The 21,947-nt window shown below is 46.9% G+C and overlaps 1 protein-coding gene across 1 annotated transcript in view; it reads right to left on the bottom strand.

The window, feature by feature from the left end:
- Positions 1 to 21,174, bottom strand: part of tmem255b (transmembrane protein 255B) — a gene marked incomplete at both ends in the record, with an annotated part of 71,062 nt that extends 49,888 nt beyond the window's left edge. Inside the window, 5 exons of the mRNA XM_084308285.1 lie at positions 15,266 to 15,272; positions 18,485 to 18,505; positions 18,963 to 19,051; positions 19,487 to 19,629; positions 21,078 to 21,174. Coding sequence (XP_084164411.1) covers positions 15,266 to 15,272; positions 18,485 to 18,505; positions 18,963 to 19,051; positions 19,487 to 19,629; positions 21,078 to 21,174 — 357 coding nt within the window. The remainder of the gene's footprint in view (positions 1 to 15,265; positions 15,273 to 18,484; positions 18,506 to 18,962; positions 19,052 to 19,486; positions 19,630 to 21,077) is intronic.
- Between the last annotated feature and the right edge of the window lie 773 nt (positions 21,175 to 21,947).

Genomic DNA, 21,947 nt, shown 5'->3' with positions numbered 1-21,947 from the left:
GAACGATGCCGGAGAGGAGGAACGACACTACAGACCCTAAATCTCTCTCTCTCTCCTCTCTCTCTCTCATATACAGCACACATACACACACACACACACACACACACACACACACACACACACACATACACACACCACTGAGGGCACCACAGGGCACTGAGGGGAAGTGTCAAGGTACCCACAAGGTACACACACAAGAGGTGTAGAGACCAACACAAGGTACACACACAAGAGGTGTAGAGACCAACACAAGAGGTGTAGAGACCAACACAAGAGGTGTAGAGACCAACACATGGTACACACACAAGAGGTGTAGAGACCAACACAAGAGGTGTAGAGACCAACACAAGGTACACACACAAGAGGTGTAGAGACCAACACAAGGTACACACACAAGAGGTGTAGAGACCAACACAAGGTACACACACAAGAGGTGTAGAGACCAACACATGGTACACACACAAGAGGTGTAGAGACCAACACAAGATACACACACAAGAGGTGTAGAGACCAACACATGGTACACACACAAGAGGTGTAGAGACCAACACAAGGTACACACACAAGAGGTGTAGAGACCAACACAAGGTACACACACAAGAGGTGTAGAGACCAACACAAGGTACACACACAAGAGGTGTAGAGACCAACACAAGGTACACACACAAGAGGTGTAGAGACCAACACAAGATACACACAAGGTACACACACAAGAGGTGTAGAGACCAACACAAGATACACACAAGGTACACACACAAGAGGTGTAGAGACCAACACAAGGTACACACACAAGAGGTGTAGAGACCAACACATGGTGCACACACAAGAGGTGTAGAGACCAACACATGGTACACACACAAGAGGTGTAGAGACCAACACAAGGTACACACACAAGAGGTGTAGAGACCAACACAAGGTACACACACAAGAGGTGTAGAGACCAACACAAGATACACACAAGGTACACACACAAGAGGTGTAGAGACCAACACAAGATACACACAAGGTACACACACAAGAGGTGTAGAGACCAACACAAGATACACACAAGGTACACACACAAGAGGTGTAGAGACCAACACATGGTACACACACAAGAGGTGTAGAGACCAACACAAGGTACACACACAAGAGGTGTAGAGACCAACACATGGTACACACACAAGAGGTGTAGAGACCAACACAAGGTACACACACAAGAGGTGTAGAGACCAACACATGGTACACACACAAGAGGTGTAGAGACCAACACAAGGTACACACACAAGAGGTGTAGAGACCAACACAAGGTACACACACAAGAGGTGTAGAGACCAACACAAGGTACACACACAAGAGGTGTAGAGACCAACACAAGGTACACACACAAGAGGTGTAGAGACCAACACATGGTACACACACAAGAGGTGTAGAGACCAACACAGGGTACACACACAAGAGGTGTAGAGACCAACACAAGGTACACACACAAGAGGTGTAGAGACCAACACAAGATACACACACACAAGGGAACCCAACAGGATAGCCTGCATACAGTTCCTTACACACGCTTAAATCATAAACCTTCTTAACCTATGGTTACTTTCAGACTATTAGAGTTATACATTACACTACTATGTGTCTGTGAGCAGTTTGTTGGAGAGGTAGCAGTGTAGCCTACATTAGATATAGTACACTGTAGCAGGCAAATGACACCCTGGATACGTAATTAATAATTAACACTCACACACACACACACACACACACGCTGCAGTCTCATGCAGCCCATTATATGCGGTAGGACAGGAGGAGGCCACATTCTAACGATCCTCATCATTCTGCCATGCTATAGTGAGTCAGCTCATATTGTATAATCTATTAAAAACTTGGTCTGCACCAGCCGATTGGCCCCCTCCATTTGTATTTAATGCAAGGTCCCACTAGTAAGAATAAATAAATAAACACGCACATTGCTGACGAGTTCCTAACATCCAAGCTGGAAGGACAAACGAGTGGAGGGTCGTTAAGAGAGCCTGAACTGGGGGGAAATTTTTTTGTATTGTGTATGACTGATTCAGACTCTCATAATGTTAGTCTTCTCCTCAAGTTAAACACACATCTGAGTTCCCTTTTAATGCCTCTTTAGGTGGTATGTGATGTATATGGTTGATGGGTGCGTTCCAAGTGACTGAACACGTACTTCAAGTCTCATGAAGTGGAGTTTCTATGCCACATACTGTATTTCTTCTCCGGTCTTGGCCAGGAGTCTGTCCCTGGCAGCCGCAGAGTGGACGGAATGAACTCTCACGCTGGGTTTCATGTGTCACAAAGATGATACTGACAGTACTACTTGGATAACAGTGACTACTAAGGTTCTGGTATAGTCACTGTTAGTCCTGCTAGTCACTGAGTTAGTCCTGCTAGTCACTGTTAGTCCTGCTAGTCACTGAGTTAGTCACTGAGTTAGTCCTGCTAGTCACTGAGTTAGTCTTGCTAGTCACTGAGTTAGTCCTGCTAGTCATTGTGTTAGTCCTGCTAGTCACTGAGTTAGTCCTGGTAGTCACTGTGTTAGTCCTGCTAGTCACTGAGTTAGTCCTGCTAGTCACTGTGTTAGTCCTGCTAGTCACTGAGTTAGTCCTGCTAGTCACTGAGTTAGTCTTGCTAGTCACTGTGTTAGTCCTGCTAGTCACTGAGTTAGTCCTGCTAGTCACTGAGTTAGTCCTGCTACTCACTGAGTTAGTCCTGCTAGTCACTGTGTTAGTCCTGCTACTCACTGAGTTAGTCCTGCTAGTCACTGAGTTAGTCCTGGTAGTCACTGAGTTAGTCCTGCTACTCACTGTGTTAGTCCTGCTAGTCACTGAGTTAGTCCTGCTAGTCACTGAGTTAGTCCTGCTAGTCACTGAGTTAGTCCTGGTAGTCACTGAGTTAGTCCTGCTAGTCACTGAGTTAGTCCTGCTAGTCACTGAGTTAGTCCTGCTAGTCACTGAGTTAGTCCTGGTAGTCACTGAGTTAGTCCTGGTACTCACTGTATTAGTCCTGCTAGTCACTGAGTTAGTCCTGCTAGTCACTGAGTTAGTCCTGCTAGTCACTGAGTTAGTCCTGCTAGTCACTGTGTTAGTCCTGCTAGTCACTGTGTTAGTCCTGGTAGTCACTGAGTTAGTCCTGCTAGTCACTGTGTTAGTCCTGCTACTCACTGTGTTAGTCCTGGTAGTCACTGAGTTAGTCCTGCTAGTCACTGAGTTAGTCCTGCTAGTCACTGTGTTAGTCCTGCTAGTCATTGTGTTAGTCCTGCTACTCACTGTGTTAGTCCTGCTAGTCACTGAGTTAGTCCTGGTAGTCACTGAGTTAGTCCTGCTACTCACTGTGTTAGTCCTGGTAGTCACTGAGTTAGTCCTGCTAGTCACTGAGTTAGTCCTGCTAGTCACTGAGTTAGTCCTGCTAGTCACTGAGTTAGTCCTGGTAGTCACTGAGTTAGTCCTGCTAGTCACTGAGTTAGTCCTGGTAGTCACTGAGTTAGTCCTGCTAGTCACTGAGTTAGTCCTGCTAGTCACTGAGTTAGTCCTGGTAGTCACTGAGTTAGTCCTGCTAGTCACTGTGTTAGTCCTGCTAGTCACTGAGTTAGTCCTGGTAGTCACTGAGTTAGTCCTGCTACTCACTGTGTTAGTCCTGCTAGTCACTGAGTTAGTCCTGGTAGTCACTGAGTTAGTCCTGCTAGTCACTGAGTTAGTCCTGCTAGTCACTGAGTTAGTCCTGGTAGTCACTGAGTTAGTCCTGCTACTCACTGTGTTAGTCCTGGTAGTCACTGAGTTAGTCCTGCTAGTCACTGTGTTAGTCCTGCTAGTCACTGAGTTAGTCCTGCTAGTCACTGAGTTAGTCCTGGTAGTCACTGAGTTAGTCCTGCTAGTCACTGAGTTAGTCCTGGTAGTCACTGAGTTAGTCCTGCTAGTCACTGAGTTAGTCCTGCTAGTCACTGAGTTAGTCCTGGTAGTCACTGAGTTAGTCCTGCTAGTCACTGTGTTAGTCCTGCTAGTCACTGAGTTAGTCCTGGTAGTCACTGAGTTAGTCCTGCTACTCACTGTGTTAGTCCTGCTAGTCACTGAGTTAGTCCTGGTAGTCACTGTGTTAGTCCTGCTACTCACTGTGTTAGTCCTGCTAGTCACTGTGTTAGTCCTGCTAGTCACTGAGTTAGTCCTGGTAGTCACTGAGTTAGTCCTGCTAGTCACTGAGTTAGTCCTGCTAGTCACTGAGTTAGTCCTGCTAGTCACTGAGTTAGTCCTGCTACTCACTGAGTTAGTCCTGCTAGTCACTGAGTTAGTCCTGCTAGTCACTGAGTTAGTCCTGCTACTCACTGTGTTAGTCCTGCTAGTCACTGAGTTAGTCCTGCTAGTCACTGAGTTAGTCCTGCTAGTCACTGAGTTAGTCCTGCTACTCACTGTGTTAGTCCTGGTAGTCACTGAGTTAGTCATGCTAGTCACTGAGTTAGTCCTGCTAGTCACTGAGTTAGTCCTGCTAGTCACTGAGTTAGTCCTGGTACTCACTGTATTAGTCCTGCTAGTCACTGAGTTAGTCCTGCTAGTCACTGAGTTAGTCCTGCTAGTCACTGAGTTAGTCCTGCTAGTCACTGTGTTAGTCCTGCTAGTCACTGTGTTAGTCCTGCTAGTCACTGAGTTAGTCCTGCTACTCACTGTGTTAGTCCTGGTAGTCACTGAGTTAGTCCTGCTAGTCACTGTGTTAGTCCTGCTACTCACTGTGTTAGTCCTGGTAGTCACTGAGTTAGTCCTGCTAGTCACTGAGTTAGTCCTGCTAGTCACTGTGTTAGTCCTGCTAGTCATTGTGTTAGTCCTGCTACTCACTGTGTTAGTCCTGCTAGTCACTGAGTTAGTCCTGGTAGTCACTGAGTTAGTCCTGCTACTCACTGTGTTAGTCCTGCTAGTCACTGAGTTAGTCCTGCTACTCACTGAGTTAGTCCTGCTAGTCACTGAGTTAGTCCTGCTAGTCACTGAGTTAGTCCTGGTAGTCACTGAGTTAGTCCTGCTAGTCACTGATTTAGTCCTGGTAGTCACTGAGTTAGTCCTGGTAGTCACTGAGTTAGTCCTGCTAGTCACTGAGTTAGTCCTGCTAGTCACTGAGTTAGTCCTGCCAGTCACTGAGTTAGTCCTGGTAGTCACTGAGTTAGTCCTGCTAGTCACTGAGTTAGTCCTGGTAGTCACTGAGTTAGTCCTGCTAGTCACTGAGTTAGTCCTGCTAGTCACTGAGTTAGTCCTGGTAGTCACTGAGTTAGTCCTGCTAGTCACTGTGTTAGTCCTGCTAGTCACTGAGTTAGTCCTGGTAGTCACTGAGTTAGTCCTGCTACTCACTGTGTTAGTCCTGCTAGTCACTGAGTTAGTCCTGGTAGTCACTGAGTTAGTCCTGCTAGTCACTGAGTTAGTCCTGCTAGTCACTGAGTTAGTCCTGGTAGTCACTGAGTTAGTCCTGCTACTCACTGTGTTAGTCCTGGTAGTCACTGAGTTAGTCCTGCTAGTCACTGTGTTAGTCCTGCTAGTCACTGAGTTAGTCCTGCTAGTCACTGAGTTAGTCCTGCTAGTCACTGAGTTAGTCCTGCTAGTCACTGAGTTAGTCCTGCTACTCACTGTGTTAGTCCTGGTAGTCACTGAGTTAGTCCTGCTAGTCACTGAGTTAGTCCTGGTAGTCACTGAGTTAGTCCTGCTAGTCACTGAGTTAGTCCTGCTAGTCACTGAGTTAGTCCTGGTAGTCACTGAGTTAGTCCTGCTAGTCACTGTGTTAGTCCTGCTAGTGACTGAGTTAGTCCTGGTAGTCACTGAGTTAGTCCTGGTAGTCACTGTGTTAGTCCTGCTAGTCACTGAGTTAGTCCTGGTAGTCACTGTGTTAGTCCTGCTAGTCACTGAGTTAGTCCTGCTAGTCACTGTGTTAGTCCTGCTAGTCACTGTGTTAGTCCTGGTAGTCACTGTGTTAGTCCTGCTAGTCACTGAGTTAGTCCTGCTACTCACTGTTAGTCCTGCTAGTCACTGTGTTAGTCCTGCTAGTCACTGAGTTATTCCTGCTAGTCACTGAGTTAGTCCTGCTAGTCACTGAGTTAGTCCTGCTACTCACTGTTAGTCCTGCTAGTCACTGAGTTAGTCCTGGTAGTCACTGTGTTAGTCCTGCTACTCACTGTGTTAGTCCTGCTAGTCACTGTGTTAGTCCTGCTAGTCACTGAGTTAGTCCTGGTAGTCACTGAGTTAGTCCTGCTAGTCACTGTGTTAGTCTTGCTACTCACTGTGTTAGTCCTGCTAGTCACTGAGTTAGTCCTGCTAGTCACTGAGTTAGTCCTGCTACTCACTGAGTTAGTCCTGCTACTCACTGTGTTAGTCCTGGTAGTCACTGAGTTAGTCCTGCTAGTCACTGAGTTAGTCCTGCTAGTCACTGAGTTAGTCCTGCTAGTCACTGAGTTAGTCCTGCTAGTCACTGTGTTAGTCTTGCTACTCACTGTGTTAGTCCTGCTAGTCACTGAGTTAGTCCTGCTAGTCACTGAGTTAGTCCTGCTAGTCACTGAGTTAGTCCTGGTAGTCACTGAGTTAGTCCTGCTAGTCACTGTGTTAGTCCTGCTAGTCACTGAGTTAGTCCTGCTAGTCACTGTGTTAGTCCTGCTAGTCACTGAGTTAGTCCTGCTAGTCACTGAGTTAGTCCTGCTAGTCACTGAGTTAGTCCTGCTAGTCACTGAGTTAGTCCTGGTAGTCACTGAGTTAGTCCTGCTAGTCACTGAGTTAGTCCTGCTACTCACTGAGTTAGTCCTGCTACTCACTGAGTTAGTCCTGCTAGTCACTGTGTTAGTCCTGCTAGTCACTGAGTTAGTCCTGGTAGTCACTGAGTTAGTCCTGCTACTCACTGTGTTAGTCCTGCTAGTCACTGAGTTAGTCCTGGTAGTCACTGAGTTAGTCCTGCTAGTCACTGAGTTAGTCCTGCTAGTCACTGAGTTAGTCCTGGTAGTCACTGAGTTAGTCCTGCTACTCACTGTGTTAGTCCTGTTAGTCACTGAGTTAGTCCTGCTAGTCACTGTGTTAGTCCTGCTAGTCACTGAGTTAGTCCTGCTAGTCACTGAGTTAGTCCTGGTAGTCACTGAGTTAGTCCTGCTAGTCACTGAGTTAGTCCTGGTAGTCACTGAGTTAGTCCTGCTAGTCACTGAGTTAGTCCTGCTAGTCACTGAGTTAGTCCTGGTAGTCACTGAGTTAGTCCTGCTAGTCACTGTGTTAGTCCTGCTAGTCACTGAGTTAGTCCTGGTAGTCACTGAGTTAGTCCTGCTACTCACTGTGTTAGTCCTGCTAGTCACTGAGTTAGTCCTGGTAGTCACTGAGTTAGTCCTGCTACTCACTGTGTTAGTCCTGCTAGTCACTGAGTTAGTCCTGGTAGTCACTGAGTTAGTCCTGCTAGTCACTGTGTTAGTCCTGCTAGTCACTGAGTTAGTCCTGGTAGTCACTGAGTTAGTCCTGGTAGTCACTGTGTTAGTCCTGCTACTCACTGTGTTAGTCCTGCTAGTCACTGTGTTAGTCCTGCTAGTCACTGAGTTAGTCCTGGTAGTCACTGAGTTAGTCCTGCTACTCACTGAGTTAGTCCTGCTAGTCACTGAGTTAGTCCTGGTAGTCACTGAGTTAGTCCTGCTACTCACTGTGTTAGTCCTGCTAGTCACTGAGTTAGTCCTGCTAGTCACTGAGTTAGTCCTGCTAGTCACTGAGTTAGTCCTGCTACTCACTGTGTTAGTCCTGGTAGTCACTGAGTTAGTCCTGCTAGTCACTGAGTTAGTCCTGCTAGTCACTGAGTTAGTCCTGCTAGTCACTGAGTTAGTCCTGGTACTCACTGTATTAGTCCTGCTAGTCACTGAGTTAGTCCTGCTAGTCACTGAGTTAGTCCTGCTAGTCACTGAGTTAGTCCTGGTAGTCACTGAGTTAGTCCTGCTAGTCACTGTGTTAGTCCTGGTAGTCACTGAGTTAGTCCTGCTAGTCACTGTGTTAGTCCTGGTAGTCACTGAGTTAGTCCTGCTAGTCACTGTGTTAGTCCTGCTACTCACTGTGTTAGTCCTGGTAGTCACTGAGTTAGTCCTGCTAGTCACTGAGTTAGTCCTGCTAGTCACTGTGTTAGTCCTGCTAGTCATTGTGTTAGTCCTGCTACTCACTGTGTTAGTCCTGCTAGTCACTGAGTTAGTCCTGGTAGTCACTGAGTTAGTCCTGCTAGTCACTGAGTTAGTCCTGGTAGTCACTGAGTTAGTCCTGCTACTCACTGTGTTAGTCCTGGTAGTCACTGAGTTAGTCCTGCTAGTCACTGAGTTAGTCCTGCTAGTCACTGAGATAGTCCTGCTAGTCACTGAGTTAGTCCTGGTAGTCACTGAGTTAGTCCTGCTAGTCACTGAGTTAGTCCTGGTAGTCAATGAGTTAGTCCTGCTAGTCACTGAGTTAGTCCTGCTAGTCACTGAGTTAGTCCTGCTAGTCACTGAGTTAGTCCTGCTAGTCACTGTGTTAGTCCTGCTAGTCACTGAGTTAGTCCTGGTAGTCACTGAGTTAGTCCTGCTACTCACTGTGTTAGTCCTGCTAGTCACTGAGTTAGTCCTGGTAGTCACTGAGTTAGTCCTGCTAGTCACTGAGTTAGTCCTGCTAGTCACTGAGTTAGTCCTGGTAGTCACTGAGTTAGTCCTGCTACTCACTGTGTTAGTCCTGGTAGTCACTGAGTTAGTCCTGCTAGTCACTGTGTTAGTCCTGCTAGTCACTGAGTTAGTCCTGCTAGTCACTGAGTTAGTCCTGGTAGTCACTGAGTTAGTCCTGCTAGTCACTGAGTTAGTCCTGGTAGTCACTGAGTTAGTCCTGCTAGTCACTGAGTTAGTCCTGCTAGTCACTGAGTTAGTCCTGGTAGTCACTGAGTTAGTCCTGCTAGTCACTGAGTTAGTCCTGCTAGTCACTGTGTTAGTCCTGCTAGTCACTGAGTTAGTCCTGGTAGTCACTGAGTTAGTCCTGCTAGTCACTGTGTTAGTCCTGCTAGTCACTGAGTTAGTCCTGGTAGTCACTGTGTTAGTCCTGCTACTCACTGAGTTAGTCCTGCTACTCACTGTGTTAGTCCTGCTAGTCACTGTGTTAGTCCTGCTACTCACTGTGTTAGTCCTGCTACTCACTGTGTTAGTCCTGCTAGTCACTGTGTTAGTCCTGCTAGTCACTGAGTTAGTCCTGCTAGTCACTGTGTTAGTCCTGCTAGTCACTGAGTTAGTCCTGCTAGTCACTGTGTTAGTCCTGCTAGTCACTGAGTTAGTCCTGCTAGTCACTGTGTTAGTCCTGCTAGTCACTGAGTTAGTCCTGCTAGTCACTGAGTTAGTCCTGCTAGTCACTGTATTAGTCTTGCTACTCACTGTGTTAGTCCTGCTAGTCACTGAGTTAGTCCTGGTAGTCACTGAGTTAGTCCTGGTAGTCACTGTGTTAGTCCTGGTAGTCACTGAGTTAGTCCTGCTAGTCACTGTGTTAGTCCTGCTAGTCACTGTGTTAGTCCTGCTACTCACTGTGTTAGTCCTGCTAGTCACTGAGTTAGTCCTGCTAGTCACTGAGTTAGTCCTGCTACTCACTGAGTTAGTCCTGCTACTCACTGTGTTAGTCCTGGTAGTCACTGAGTTAGTCCTGCTAGTCACTGAGTTAGTCCTGCTAGTCACTGAGTTAGTCCTGCTAGTCACTGAGTTAGTCCTGGTAGTCACTGAGTTAGTCCTGGTAGTCACTGTGTTAGTCCTGCTAGTCACTGAGTTAGTCCTGCTAGTCACTGAGTTAGTCCTGCTAGTCACTGTATTAGTCTTGCTACTCACTGTGTTAGTCCTGCTAGTCACTGAGTTAGTCCTGCTAGTCACTGAGTTAGTCCTGGTAGTCACTGAGTTAGTCCTGGTAGTCACTGTGTTAGTCCTGGTAGTCACTGAGTTAGTCCTGCTAGTCACTGTGTTAGTCCTGCTAGTCACTGTGTTAGTCCTGCTAGTCACTGAGTTAGTCCTGCTACTCACTGTGTTAGTCCTGCTAGTCACTGAGTTAGTCCTGCTAGTCACTGAGTTAGTCCTGCTACTCACTGAGTTAGTCCTGCTACTCACTGTGTTAGTCCTGGTAGTCACTGAGTTAGTCCTGCTAGTCACTGAGTTAGTCCTGCTAGTCACTGAGTTAGTCCTGCTAGTCACTGAGTTAGTCCTGGTAGTCACTGAGTTAGTCCTGGTAGTCACTGAGTTAGTCCTGCTACTCACTGTGTTAGTCCTGCTAGTCACTGAGTTAGTCCTGCTAGTCACTGAGTTAGTCCTGCTAGTCACTGAGTTAGTCCTGCTACTCACTGAGTTAGTCCTGCTAGTCACTGAGTTAGTCCTGCTAGTCACTGTGTTAGTCTTGCTACTCACTGTGTTAGTCCTGCTAGTCACTGAGTTAGTCCTGCTAGTCACTGAGTTAGTCCTGCTAGTCACTGTGTTAGTCCTGCTAGTCACTGTGTTAGTCCTGCTAGTCACTGAGTTAGTCCTGCTAGTCACTGAGTTAGTCACTGAGTTAGTCCTGCTAGTCACTGAGTTAGTCCTGCTAGTCACTGAGTTAGTCCTGGTAGTCACTGAGTTAGTCCTGGTAGTCACTGAGTTAGTCCTGCTACTCACTGTGTTAGTCCTGCTAGTCACTGAGTTAGTCCTGCTAGTCACTGAGTTAGTCCTGCTACTCACTGTGTTAGTCCTGCTAGTCACTGAGTTAGTCCTGCTAGTCACTGAGTTAGTCCTGCTAGTCACTGAGTTAGTCCTGCTAGTCACTGAGTTAGTCCTGGTAGTCACTGAGTTAGTCCTGGTAGTCACTGAGTTAGTCCTGCTAGTCACTGAGTTAGTCCTGCTAGTCACTGAGTTAGTACTGCTACTCACTGTGTTAGTCCTGCTAGTCACTGAGTTAGTCCTGGTAGTCACTGAGTTAGTCCTGGTAGTCACTGTGTTAGTCCTGGTAGTCACTGTGTTAGTCCTGCTAGTCACTGAGTTAGTCCTGCTAGTCACTGTGTTAGTCCTGCTAGTCACTGAGTTAGTCCTGCTAGTCACTGTGTTAGTCCTGGTAGTCACTGAGTTAGTCCTGCTAGTCACTGTGTTAGTCCTGGTAGTCACTGAGTTAGTCCTGCTAGTCACTGAGTTAGTCCTGGTAGTCACTGTGTTAGTCCTGCTAGTCACTGAGTTAGTCCTGCTACTCACTGAGTTAGTCCTGCTACTCACTGAGTTAGTCCTGCTACTCACTGAGTTAGTCCTGCTACTCACTGTGTTAGTCCTGGTAGTCACTGTGTTAGTCCTGCTAGTCATTGTGTTAGTCCTGCTAGTCACTGAGTTAGTCCTGCTACTCACTGAGTTAGTCCTGGTAGTCATTGTGTTAGTCCTGCTAGTCACTGAGTTAGTCCTGGTAGTCACTGTGTTAGTCCTGGTAGTCACTGTGTTAGTCCTGCTAGTCACTGAGTTAGTCCTGCTAGTCACTGAGTTAGTCCTGCTAGTCACTGAGTTAGTCCTGGTAGTCACTGAGTTAGTCCTGCTACTCACTGTGTTAGTCCTGCTAGTCACTGAGTTAGTCCTGCTAGTCACTGTGTTAGTCCTGCTAGTCACTGAGTTAGTCCTGGTAGTCACTGAGTTAGTCCTGGTAGTCACTGACATGGCACTCAGGATTATTGGTACCACTATTAGGCCACGGTTGCCGAGTAGGATGATGCTTCAAGATTCAAGAGGTTTATTCATCACATAAATACAAGACATATAGTGAAATGAAGGTGGTCATGCCCGCAGAATAGAATAGAATAAAATAGAATAGATAATAAAATAGACATGATAAAAGTACTAAGATAAAATACAATACAATGCTAATGTATGTTTTTTTCCCTTTAAATTGACCTTTTTTTCCCCCTTTAAAGTGACCTTTTATTATGTGTTTAAAGTGACCTGTGGTGTGTGTGTGAGAGAGTGCAGAATGTGTGTGTGTGTGTGTGTGTGTGTGTGTGTGTGTGTGTGTGTGTGTGTGTGTGTGTGTGTGTGTGTGTGTGTGTGTGTGTGTGTGTGTGTGTGTGTGTGTGTGTGTGTGTGTGTGTGTGTGTGTGTGTGTGTGTGTGTGTTCATGTGTGCTTGTGTGTGGAGAGATCAGTGTTCAATGTTCTGATGGCGGGAAGAAGCTGAGCCTGAGTCTCTCTGTTCTTGCTGCATGTATGCGGAGCGACTTGCCTGACTGCAGCAGCTTGAACAGGCTATTGTTTGGGTGGTGAGGGTCCTTCATTATTCTGCAGGCTCTGGATTTGCACCTCCTATTGTATAAGTCCTGCAGGGGTGGTAGTGCAATACCCATAGTACGCTCAGCTGAGCGCACAACTCTCTGTAGGGCCTTCCTGTCCTGGGCAGTGCAGTTTCCAAACCAGCCAGTGATGTTTCCAGTCAGGATGCTCTCTACAGCCCCGGAATAGAAGGAGTGGAGTATCTTCCCAGATAATCTGTACTTCCTTAATTGTCGCAGGTGATAGAGGCACTGCTTTGCGTTTTTTACCACAGTGTCTATGTGTGTTGTCCATGTCAGGTCCTCTGTGATGCGGACTCCCAGGTACTTAACCCTAACTGCTCATCCTGTCCACGATAGCCCCATTTACCCACAGTGGCGTGTGTGTCCCCTACTGTATTCTCCCAAAATCCACGGTCAGCTTTGACACTGACTAGATGCTGATTATATATAATATAATATAATTAAACGATATATACAATATAATACAAGGTTTTTTCACACAATACTCTTTACCTTGAAGAGTTATGTGTACCAATGTGTCTGTGTTTTTAAAAACTTGAAGTAATGGACCAGAGAGGCCACTCCTGTCAAGGTAATGCAATTATCCTTATGTCCCCCTCTCTAAAATAGAGGAGCCCTGTCAGCTACCAGCCAATACTAATGCAGTTTCCTCTGTTGTCACTGGAGTCCAGAGCCAATCACATTCCCTTCCCTGACCACAGACCCGGTCATGTGCGCTGACCAGGAGGACATGGCGACCCAACTCCTGTTACAACAGCAGATGGAGTAATCTGATTTGCTGCTGGCTGCATGATGGGGACATTTCCCAAAACAGTTTAGTGGAAATGTAAATACTGTAACATAACCCCTATATGTGGCACACTTCCTCTAAACAATGACCCATTGTTGGACACTGAGCATGGAGGTCTAAATGGATGGGAAAAGTCACCCTGAGAGACAACATAACATAGGTTATTGGCAATAGTGGATCCCTGGTGTGGATTTCTGTGGAAATATGTCAAGCCAGGGAAAAGGAGGGCTAGCAGCTACACTCAACCTGGAAGAGAAGTGTGAGAAAATGAGGCCTAGCAGCAACACTCAACCTGGGAGAGAAGCAGGAGAAGAGGAGGGCTAGCAGCAACACTCAACCTGGGAGAGAAGCAGGAGAAGAGGAGGGCTAGCAGCAACACTCAACCTGGGAGAGAAGTGTGAGAAAATGAGGCCTAGCAGCAACACTCAACCTGGGAGAGAAGCAGGAGAAGAGGAGGGCTAGCAGCAACACTCAACCTGGGAGAGAGGTGTGAGAAGAGGAGGGCTAGCAGCAACACTCAACCTGTGAGAGGAGCAGGAGAAGAGGAGGGCTAGCAGCAACACTCAACCTGTGAGAGGAGCAGGAGAAGAGGAGGGCTAGCAGCAACACTCAACCTGGGAGAGAAGCAGGAGAAGAGGAGGGCTAGCAGCAACACTCAACCTGGGAGAGAGGTGTGAGAAGAGGAGGGCTAGCAGCAACACTCAACCTGTGAGAGGAGCAGGAGAAGAGGAGGGCTAGCAGCAACACTCAACCTGTGAGAGGAGCAGGAGAAGAGGAGGGCTAGCAGCAACACTCAACCTGGGAGAGAAGCAGGAGAAGAGGAGGGCTAGCAGCAACACTCAACCTGGGAGAGGAGCAGGAGAAGAGGAGGGCTAGCAGCAACACTCAACCTGGGAGAGGAGCAGGAGAAGAGGAGGGCTAGCAGCAACACTCAACCTGGGAGAGGAGCAGGAGAAGAGGAGGGCTAGCAGCTACACTCAACCTGGGAGAGAGGTGTGAGAAGAGGAGGGCTAGCAGCTACACTCAACCTGGGAGAGAAGCAGGAGAAGAGGAGGGCTAGCAGCAACACTCAACCTGGGAGAGAAGTGTGAGAAGAGGAGGGCTAGCAGCAACACTCAACCTGGGAGAGAAGCAGGAGAAGAGGAGGGCTAGCAGCAACACTCAACCTGTGAGAGAAGCAGGAGAAGAGGAGGGCTAGCAGCAACACTCAACCTGGGAGAGGAGCAGGAGAAGAGGAGGGCTAGCAGCAACACTCAACCTGGGAGAGGAGCAGGAGAAGAGGAGGGCTAGCAGCTACACTCAACCTGTGAGAGGAGCAGGAGAAGAGGAGGGCTAGCAGCAACACTCAACCTGTGAGAGGAGCAGGAGAAGAGGAGGGCTAGCAGCAACACTCAACCTGGGAGAGAAGTGTGAGAAGAGGAGGGCTAGCAGCAACACTCAACCTGGGAGAGGAGCAGGAGAAGAGGAGGGCTAGCAGCTACACTCAACCTGGGAGAGAAGTGTGAGAAGAGGAGGGCTAGCAGCAACACTCAACCTGGGAGAGGAGCAGGAGAAGAGGAGGGCTAGCAGCTACACTCAACCTGGGAGAGAAGTGTGAGAAGAGGAGGGCTAGCAGCTACACTCAACCTGTGAGAGGAGCAGGGGAAGAGGAGGGCTAGCAGCTACACTCAACCTGTGAGAGGAGCAGGAGAAGAGGAGGGCTAGCAGCAACACTCAACCTGGGAGAGAAGCAGGAGAAGAGGAGGGCTAGCAGCAATACTCAACCTGTGAGAGGAGCAGGAGAAGAGGAGGGCTAGCAGCAACACTCAACCTGGGAGAGGAGCAGGAGAAGAGGAGGGCTAGCAGCAATACTCAACCTGTGAGAGGAGCAGGAGAAGAGGAGGGCTAGCAGCAACACTCAACCTGTGAGAGGAGCAGGAGAAGAGGAGGGCTAGCAGCAATACTCAACCTGTGAGAGGAGCAGGAGAAGAGGAGGGCTAGCAGCAATACTCAACCTGGGAGAGAAGTGTGAGAAGAGGAGGGCTAGCAGCAACACTCAACCTGGGAGAGAAGTGTGAGAAGAGGAGGGCTAGCAGCTACACTCAACCTGTGAGAGGAGCAGGAGAAGAGGAGGGCTAGCAGCAATACTCAACCTGGGAGAGAAGTGTGAGAAGAGGAGGGCTAGCAGCAACACTCAACCTGGGAGAGAAGCAGGAGAAGAGGAGGGCATAGCAGCTACACTCAACCTGGGAGAGGAGCAGGAGATGCCGTTTTTGTTATCTGAGAATTGCTGTGCACAAATGCTATGGTACCAACCTCGCACTACTACATGCGTTCCATCGCCCGTATGCTATGTCCATGTGGAAGTTAAGTTAGACTGCCTATTGACCATATTCACATGATCAATCAATCATGCCGTCAAGGTGGGAACAGGGTGCAGAGTTCAGATGATAATACTAGGTAAAGGGGAGGTTGATCATGATGAATCCTGGCCTGGTGCTACAACAGTATTTTAGTCTGGGTCAGCAGTCTCATTCATCCTCTGTCTAGGAACACCTGACTATAATGACAGGATAACATATGTTTGCCTATTGATGCCGAAACCTTTACATTTTGGATTTGTTAATAGTCTGATGTGTATAACAATAAGGCAGTGGTACATCTAAGCCATTTAATGGAACACACCAACATTATGGTTAACGCGCATACCGCCTTGCACGACTCCCTCGACCCCTGCAGTTTGCATACCAGGAAAACATTGGGGTGGAGGACGCCATCATCTACATGCTCCAGAGTTCTACACGCACCTGGAGAAGCCGCGCAGCTCAGTGAGGATTATGTTCTTTGACTTCTCCAGCGCCTTCAACACCATCCAGCCTTCACAGCTAGCAGAGAAGCTCACGTGATGCAGCTGGAGCACGGCTTAGTGGCCTGGATCGCGGACTATCTCACCAACAGACTGCAGTACGAGAGTCAGTCTGACATGGTGGTGAGTAACACCGGCGCCCCCCAAGGAACTGTGCTGTCACCCTTCCTGTTCACCCTCTACACCTCCGACTTCTGCCACAACTCGAGCGGGTGCCACCTGCAGAAGTTCTCTGACGACTCCTCCGTTGTAAGTTACATCACTGACGACAATGAGGAGGAGTATAGAGCCCTGGTGGAGAGCTTTGTGGGGTGGAGCGACAGCCACCACCTCCAACTCAACATCAGAAAGACCAAGGAGAAAAATGCGGCTGGGTGGTGTAGCGGAGATTGCGCCCGTCACCAATGCAAGAGACTCCGGTCTCGACTCCCCGAGTCAGCGTTGCCTCTGGCTTGGGCCAGTCGTCATACTATCTCAATTGGCAGAGGTAGCGAGTGGAAAGTCGATGGGTGGGGATTGGACGTTGTGGACTGCGACTCCTACAGGTCGGTTGGGTGACGCCTGTACAGCAGAGACAGGAAGTATCGGGGGCAGCGTGAGCCTCCCACGCGTTACTCCTCGCCACTGAGAGTCCACGCTGTCTGGTGAAAAGATGCGACAGGCTGCCTCCTCGTGTGACACGTGATGCAAGGCTTCTATCCTCACTACGAGCGACCAGTGGGGGGCATAGTCTAGCAATGTTCCAAACAGAGGAGGGGATAATTGGCAATATGAAATTGGGATGGGAGAAAAATAGAAAAAATAAGGAGAAAAAGTGGATAAAAAAAAGAAAGACCAAGGAGCTGGTGGTGGACTTCCGGAGGGGCAAGAAGAAGCCCCCCTGACTCCCATCACCATCCAAGGGGATGAGGTGGAGATGGTGGAGACATATAGTACACCTAAACAATATATTAGACTGGTCGGACAGCACAGAAGCCCTCTACAGGAAGGGACAGAGCAGGCTGTACAACAGTGGGCAGGGACCTAGCGGGAGAACTAACAGCAGCAGAACTCCAGAACTACTAGGAGTGTCTGACTCCCACCTAAACGGCATGGACTACACCGTATATATCACGCCACACGTACCTTATGTATACTGCACCTGTGTATACTGTATACTTACTTACTCATAGTACATATTTAGATTCTAGTGTTTATTGTATAATATAACTGATAGGGCATACAGACCCTCATCTGCACCTTTGATTACAATGCTTACCTGCTCATATGCGTATATTCAGAGTTAATTATATTGTTTACACTGCCTATTTTTACTTTTCTACTGTACTATAATTGTATTGCCTGTATTATGTATTCTACTATTACCATGCCCATACCTGCCCCCCCCCCCCCCCCCCCCCACTGCCCCATGCTGTTATGATGCCTGTATTTCCCCAAGGGGATCAATAAATACATATCTTATCTCTTCTCCAGAGTGAGACAAGAAGATAGATACCAATTTCCTCTCTGTGCGTTCAGTGGAAAGCTATTGCAAGCTAGCCTCGCTTAGCATAAATTAATGGAAGTGGATATGAACCAACTAGCCTAGCTTAAAACTCTGGGAGAGGTATTTTTGGCCAACAGCTAGGCTAGCTGATTCATATCCACTTCCGTTCATTTATGCTAAGCTAGGCTAGCAGCCCGATAGCTAACACATTGGGAATTTAAAGGTTGTTTATTGTAATTAATTGTTGTAATTTGCCATGTGTCTGTCCCTGTGTTCTCCTGTGCCTGTGATTCTCCCATGTAGGTTCACTGATTGCCAAACCTGAAGTGGGAGAGTCCAAGGCATTTTATAGTGGGGAGGCCCAGAGTGTACCAAGTGCAGTGAGTACAGAGGGGCGTTTAACCAATTAAAGAGAATAGGCTTGTAAAGTACCCTTAACAATGTGTGTTGTTAATATTTATATGTTAGTATGGATGAAAGAATCGTCTCATTGTCAACAGTATTATTTGTCAATAGGAATGTCTGTAGTTATTGATTAATTGTATAATGATGAGGGTTTGTCTCTGTAGTGTAGAAGGAGCTACTGTACAAAGCTGGGATAGAAGCTCCTCTCAGTGAGAGAGTTACAGTGACCTTGCTTAAGGCAGCAAGAGCTAGGGCTTAGTAGCCAAAAGCCTATTTTTTTTCTTTTTCTTGGTGTGATGAATTCTGTGTTTGCCTCGTGTTTTGAGGAGCCTTGTATTTTTTTGTAATTTAATTCTTGTACATTTTATTTTTTTGTCTTTTTGGAAACCATTCTGGTTATTGCATATCTGTGATGTCAACAACTGCTTCCGTGCCCCTGATTCCACCACTTGGCCAATCCTTACAACCATCATCAACTATAGTACAATGCTTCAGTCACTGTCCTATCAGCACAGTGTAGGTCTATCAGCTCTGCTCTAGAACTGGAGAACACACTCCCCATAGGTCTACCAACTCTGCTCTAGAACTGGAGAACACACTCCCCATAGGTCTACCAACACTGCTCTAGAACTGGAGAACACACTCACCACAGGTCTACCAACTCTGGTCTAGAACTGAGTAGAACTGGAGAACACACTCACCATAAGTCTATCAGCTCTGCTCTAGAACAGAGAAGAACTGGAGAACACAGGTCTATCAGCTCTGCTCTAGAACAGATGAGAACTGGAGAACACAGGTCTATCAGCTCTGCTCTAGAACAGATGAGAACTGGAGAACACAGGTCTATCAGCTCTGCTCTAGAACAGATGAGAACTGGAGAACACAGGTCTATCAGCTCTGCTCTAGAACAGATGAGAACTGGAGAACACAGGTCTATCAGCTCTGCTCTAGAACAGATGAGAACTGGAGAACACAGGTCTATCAGCTCTGGTCTAGAACAGATGAGAACTGGAGAACACAGGTCTATCAGCTCTGCTCTAGAACAGATGAGAACTGGAGAACACAGGTCTATCAGCTCTGGTCTAGAACAGATGAGAACTGGAGAACACATGTCTATCAGCTCTGCTCTAGAACTGAGTAGAACTGGAGAACACAGGTCTATCAGCTCTGCTCTAGAACTGAGTAGAACTGGAGGACACACTCACCATAGGTCTCCGGTTCTCCAACAGGTGGATCCCAACGATACCCAGGAACGCTCCAAAACTTAGCTGGAGACAGTGAGAGGTGGAGACGGATGGAGCGAGAAGGGGAGGGAGGGTGCAAAAGCAGATAGAATTCATAAAACAGTGGGGGAAATATTCCTTTCATCACACTAGAGCACCAGCATGTCATTCATCCAATCAGGTGCATTCCACGTGGAGAAATGGGAATTAGGGAGGTGATAAATGCCTGCAACATGTAAACAACAACATTAATTTTGGACCTGCCAGTGTTTTTTTTATGATAAATTACTCAATAATTTTTGAGGGGAAAAGCAATACTTTTATTCCACACATTTCTAAAAGCTCTGTGGGTGTATTATTATGATTATTATTATTTTATTTTTATTAAAATTTTAAATGATTACTCTACATACAATGTTATCTATAGCACCTTTATAGCACCTTTGCTTTATCATTCAAAAGGCTCCGTCTGTCACTCACAGTGATACCGGGGTAGTAGCCCGTCGCAGGCACGTTGTCGGTCCGCGTGGCCGAGACCAGCCCTATCACCAACACCACCACCGACAGGAACAGCAGAGAGATGGTCATCCACAGAGCCGTCCTCCTCCGCTTCATGTACTGGACTGAGGAGAGAGTTGGACAGGGATGATAATTAAAGACGGGGGGAAGCTTTGAGTTTATGTGTTATATATGATTGCATGTAACTGCTTAACTGTTCCACAAGAGGGTGCTATAGGCGCAAGGAGACGTAGCTATTGTAGCTGACGTCAGGTAAGAGGGTATATAAGGGATTGTTCCCTCCCCCTCGATCTCTTCCTCTGTCGCCTCTCACAGAGAGAAGTTCTCATGGTGCATAAGCTATGTGAAATAATAAACCACGCCGATTAAAGGCTAAAGAAGGACCTTGTCGTCATGAACCCATTATTGTTGCTCCCCAGGTGACTCTGTCAACAGGCTCACACACACAAATGTAAGCACTTTAACCCTAACAGATCAACAGAATAGCATACATAATAGAGTACAGCAACTTGCAATGGGCCTGGTCTACAAGATACACTACACCACAAAGATGCATGTACATGTCAAAATACTTCCTAAAGGTCAGTGAAGTCCACGACCACAACAAACAAGGGACTAAACACGTTTTGCAATTATGCCACAATAATGTGGAATGGCCTACCCACAGCCATAAAGGAATGTGAATCCCTACCCTCCTTCAAAACCGCTCTCAAAGAGCACCTCAAAATCCCCCCCCACTGCCCCACCCCCTCTAATGTACAGTTTCTTCCTCTTCGGATTTCTATTTTCTATGATGTTCTCTCTTTCTTACACAGTACCATATATTTGTATGTCTTGTATGTCATAAATGTCTTGATGATCTTGAAAATGGAGGACCCTTGTGTAAACAAGACGAAAGTATTGTTCTGGTCTTCATCCTCTTAGCAGTTGTTTGTATTGAGCTGTACTGTATTCTCTCCCCACCGTATGTATATTTCTCTCCCACCCACCCCCTCCTAATGTACAGTCCCCTCCCCATCATATGTATATACTCTGTCAGGATCTATGGGTAACAGTACTGTATATTTGCATATCGTATATGTCACAAATGTAACAGTACTATACCTGTATGTCATGTATGTCCCTATGCCATAAATGTCATGATGTCATATATGTTGTGTATGTCATAAATGTCAATGAATTGAAAATGGGGGACCCTGATGTAAACAAGACAAACGTCTTTCTCTGGTCTGCATACCCTTAAAATTTGTATGTATTGAGCCGTACTGTATTGTACCCATTCTGCAATCTGTTAAATAAAGTTTTCATTCATTCATACCCATTCTGCAATCTGTTAATAAAGTTTTCAATCAATCAATCAGTAGTTAGTTATAGAACAATTTATTCGAGAACCAAAATAAAAGTATGGTGTTAATATCAATTGCATTTTGATATTACATATACGAGAACCACATTTCTACATCTGCCAGGGCAGAATAAATATGACAATATAGCAGTAGCCAAATTAAAGAACAAATAGTTGAATATATATCCAAACAAACAAGTTTATTACCATCGAGATCCAGTACTTCTGTCGTCGACTGTTGAGCCGTCTGTGGGACCCCTGTCTGTGGGACCCCTGTCTGCTGGGCCGCCGGCTGCTGCATCATTCCGATTTATCAGGAGGAATTGCCCAAAGTTAAAAGAAGATCAGTCTAGAGAGAGACCAGTCAGACCACCAAACAAACTGCCGGTCTCCTCGTAGAGACAGACGCTAGGTATCTTCACATCAGCACCAGCATCCCTGGCCGACGTTCGTTGGGTGGTTAGTAGTACACAGGTGCAAAATTGCGCACCAATTGAATTATAATCCAAACATTTGTCCCGCGTAATAGTGGATCCTTGTTGACAACACGCGTGTTTGACAAGGATGGTGAAGCACAACTTCCTCAACTTTTCCTCGACTTCGTCACTCCGAAAGTCTGCCGTTAGAAAACAGGTTACAGGCGCCAATACGTCATTTACCCGACCGGCTATTTTTTACCGTTTACCTCGGCGGTCGGTGACAACTGGGCTCCTATACAGGACTCCGTGCGCACTGGCGGCGGGTTGTTATTACCTTGGTCATAACGACACGGCTGCGTCAGGGAGACCAGGCGCGCTTGTAACACATTGAATTTCTCCCCAATCATAAACCATTGATTGAAAACTTTATTAACAGATTGCAGAATGGGTACAGTACAGTACAGTAGGGCCTACAGCTCAATACAATTGTTAAGGGGATGCAGACCAGAGAAAGACTTTCGTCTTGTTTACATCAGGGTCCCCCATTTTCAATTCATCATAATGATGACGCTCACTATATAGGTTACTTTCCTGCTCACAATGTATTTTGAGAATTTGATTGACTATTTGGAGTATTATAATATTCTAAATACAGTTT

Source organism: Notolepis coatsorum, assembly GCF_963971535.1.
Source record: "Notolepis coatsorum genome assembly, chromosome: 2".
Lineage (NCBI taxonomy): Eukaryota > Metazoa > Chordata > Actinopteri > Aulopiformes > Paralepididae > Notolepis > Notolepis coatsorum.
Note: the sequence above shows the minus strand (reverse complement) of the source record. Positions and strands in the feature narration are given on the sequence as shown.